Below are 3,027 nucleotides of genomic sequence, written 5' to 3'. Positions count from 1 at the left end.
ACAGAAGGCATTGGCTGTGGACCACTGGATTTATCCAGTATGCTAACTGCTACAAGCAAACAGCCACTTAAAGAAGTCATCCTGAACTAATGTCAAATAGAAGTGTGTAATGTGTCATTTCATGGATTTAAAAAAAAAAAAAAAGGAGAATAAAAGCCTGTGAAGAAATGAATCCTGTATAGCTTGGAACATCAAAAAAGCCTTCCAATGTTTAGCCACTCCAAATTTATCTGAACCTTTTGAAGCCTTGTCCTATCTCCCATTGCTCTTTGAACATATTTTTGTTATGTCCCGATCTTAATCAGGCTGGTCATATATAACAGCTTACCGTTTCTTTCAGCTCTTCTGTTCTTTCTCCTCCCCCCCACTCAGATGTAAGCAGCTTTCTCGGTAATTTGGATTGCCGGACTGCTTTTCCTCATGTTATTTTCGTTTTCTAGACAAATCACCCTGCACAGATCTGTAGTTTGCATTTGCAAATGAACACAGAGCATATGCAAATAACTGTGGAAGAAACTTCTCTGTAGATGCAAGTGCCTTAAAATATGGGCACAGCGGGAATTCAGGCGTCTTTGCAGCTTCATCCATTTTGCCCTGCTTTGAAAATTTCGTCTTATGAGTGAGATATTTTATTTAAACAGAGCATGACAGCATAATGCATTATGGCAAAGGCAGACTGCAAAGCTGACATCTATGACAGCTCAGCAGAGTAAATGGGAACCTACAAACATAAGACTGAAACGGTGGGAACAGCAGTTATGGGTGTCAATTGCCACTCATCACCCCTTTGTTTAAAAGGAAAAAAAGGGAGTAATGGAAAAACTAGGACTGTACAAGTGTCTTCCTCTGAGCTAAATAACCATTTTCAACTGATACTTTGATCATGACTATTTCATAAACCTCTAATGGATTAAACCTTTAGTCACCGCTTCAAAAAAAATGGCAATATTGATTGACGGGCAAACAAGAATCTACTTATTTTCAAAATTAACTTATGATGATAGTAGAGAAGTAAGCTGTTGAAACAAAAACCACAGCAGTTTGAATATCTTGACTGACATGACCTTTTGAAGGCAATTGTGTCGATAGAAACAACATGCTGCAAGCAAGGGTGAGTATAAATTTGTACAGTCTTACGTTCGTTCTACTCAATCCCTCTCCTCCCCCACACCACCTCCTCCCAGGACAACCAATTATAAGAATAGAGTCCGTCATTCCTTAAAAGATACAGTCTTAATCTCTGGGTACAAACCAAGTTGTTGCTATCATTATTAATATCACCATCATTGTCACCACCTATATTGTTGTTGCTGTTGTTACATATGCTACCTATATTCAACTGATAACTGAACTCCAGAGAGTATGCTGGCATTCAAGAAATGCTGTCATACAGATGTAACACTGCACTATGGCCAGACAGGATTTTGTAGCCTAATACTGCAAGTTTGGTGTTTTCTGAGAAGGACCAACCATTCGTATTTCATAGAATCATAGAATCATAGAATCGCTTTGGTTGGAAAAGCCCTTTAAGATCATCGAGTCCAACCGTAAACCTAACCCTGCCATCCCACCACTAAACCCTGTCCCTAAGCACCTCATCTCTCCTTCTTTTAAATACCTCCAAGGATGGGGACTCGACCACCTCTCTGGGCAGCCCATTCCAGAGCCTGACAACCCTTTCAGTGAAGAAGTTTTTCCTAATATCTAACCTAAACCTGCCCTGGCGCAGCTTCAAACCATTCCCCCTCGTCCTATCATCTGTTACCAGGGAGAAGAGGCCGACCCCCTCCTCACTACAGCCTCCTGTCAGGTAGCTGTAGAGGGCGATCAGGTCTCCCCTCAGCCTCCTCTGCTCCAGACTAAACAACCCCAGTTCCCTCAGCCGCTCCTCGTATGACTTGTGCTTCAGACCCCTCACCAGCTTGGTTGCTCTCCTCTGGACATGCTCCAGCAATGCAACATCCTTCTTGTAGTGAGGGGCCCAAAACTGAACACAGTATTCGAGGTGGAACACAGTATTCGAGGTGAATTTCAGGTTACTGGTAGCTGAAAACACTCAGCACTTCACAGGGTCTGTCTGGTTTCCCTTCATACCAGACATCTCATTTTCATTTCCTTACCTCCAACTTTGGAATTATAGGCTACTCCAACTCCACATTTTCGGTTGTTGGCTTGCATGGCAATTTCTCCTGCACACCGTGTCCCATGCCTGAATAAATACAGTAAGAATAATCATAACCAACACCTCACAACATCTTTGTGTAATGTACACAAAGACTCATCAGTGACCTTCCTGACTTGGTAAAGTCTTCCTTTAAATGAACGCAACACAGCTATTGAGTAGGTTTTGAGTTCTATCTACACAACAGAAGAATACTTGCTTCTCCTAGGCTTCGATCAACATAATTTTACCTTCTTAACAATAAAAATATCATTGTGATGAGATGATAAATACCTACTCTAAGTCACACTGAAGTCCGTAGACCTATTAGGTACAGGTATTTCAGTAGCGTGCAAAAGTAGCATCAAATTGCAGGGCTAAGAAGCCACTGAACTTCTTCAGACAGAAATATGATGCAAGTCTTTTAATCACACATTTAGACACTCCCTTTTTAATGACTGAATTTATTTAGGATTTCAGAAAGTTAGCCTTTAAAGTATCCTTTATCCATTGCTAAATTTTTCTTGTAACAAACTATTTTCCATGCAATTCATTTTTTGCCATAGGTGGTTCTTATTCCACAGTACAGAAAACCTACATACAAGTGTAATTGTAAGAGAGCTGTATTATTTAATACTACAGATTGTTACTCAATGAAGTGTCTGAATGCCTCTGGGCTCAACTCCATTTACTTATTAATAAAGATTAGAGGTAATACAGGTAGATTTAAGAGATAATGTCATCGGAACAAGAGGATAATGGCTTCTAGCTCTTGAAATACTGCTGTAACAAAGTAGAAATGTCGTTTTTCAAATGTCTTATTCATGGTACATTTATCCTTTGATTGATTATGGTTTTTTCCCTAC

General features: G+C 40.1%; 1 protein-coding gene across 1 annotated transcript in view; it reads right to left on the bottom strand.

The window, feature by feature from the left end:
- The window catches only part of PCSK1 (proprotein convertase subtilisin/kexin type 1), a 28,488-nt gene that overhangs the window by 16,834 nt on the left and 8,627 nt on the right, over nt 1-3,027 (bottom strand). Inside the window, exon 5 of the mRNA XM_035889760.1 lies at nt 2,121-2,209. Coding sequence (XP_035745653.1) covers nt 2,121-2,209 — 89 coding nt within the window. The remainder of the gene's footprint in view (nt 1-2,120; nt 2,210-3,027) is intronic.

This window comes from Egretta garzetta, unplaced genomic scaffold (assembly GCF_000687185.1).
Source record: "Egretta garzetta isolate BGI_Z169 unplaced genomic scaffold, ASM68718v1 scaffold602, whole genome shotgun sequence".
Classification (NCBI taxonomy): domain Eukaryota; kingdom Metazoa; phylum Chordata; class Aves; order Pelecaniformes; family Ardeidae; genus Egretta; species Egretta garzetta.
The sequence above is the reverse complement of the archived record's forward strand: the minus strand, read 5'-3'. Positions and strand labels throughout refer to the sequence as shown.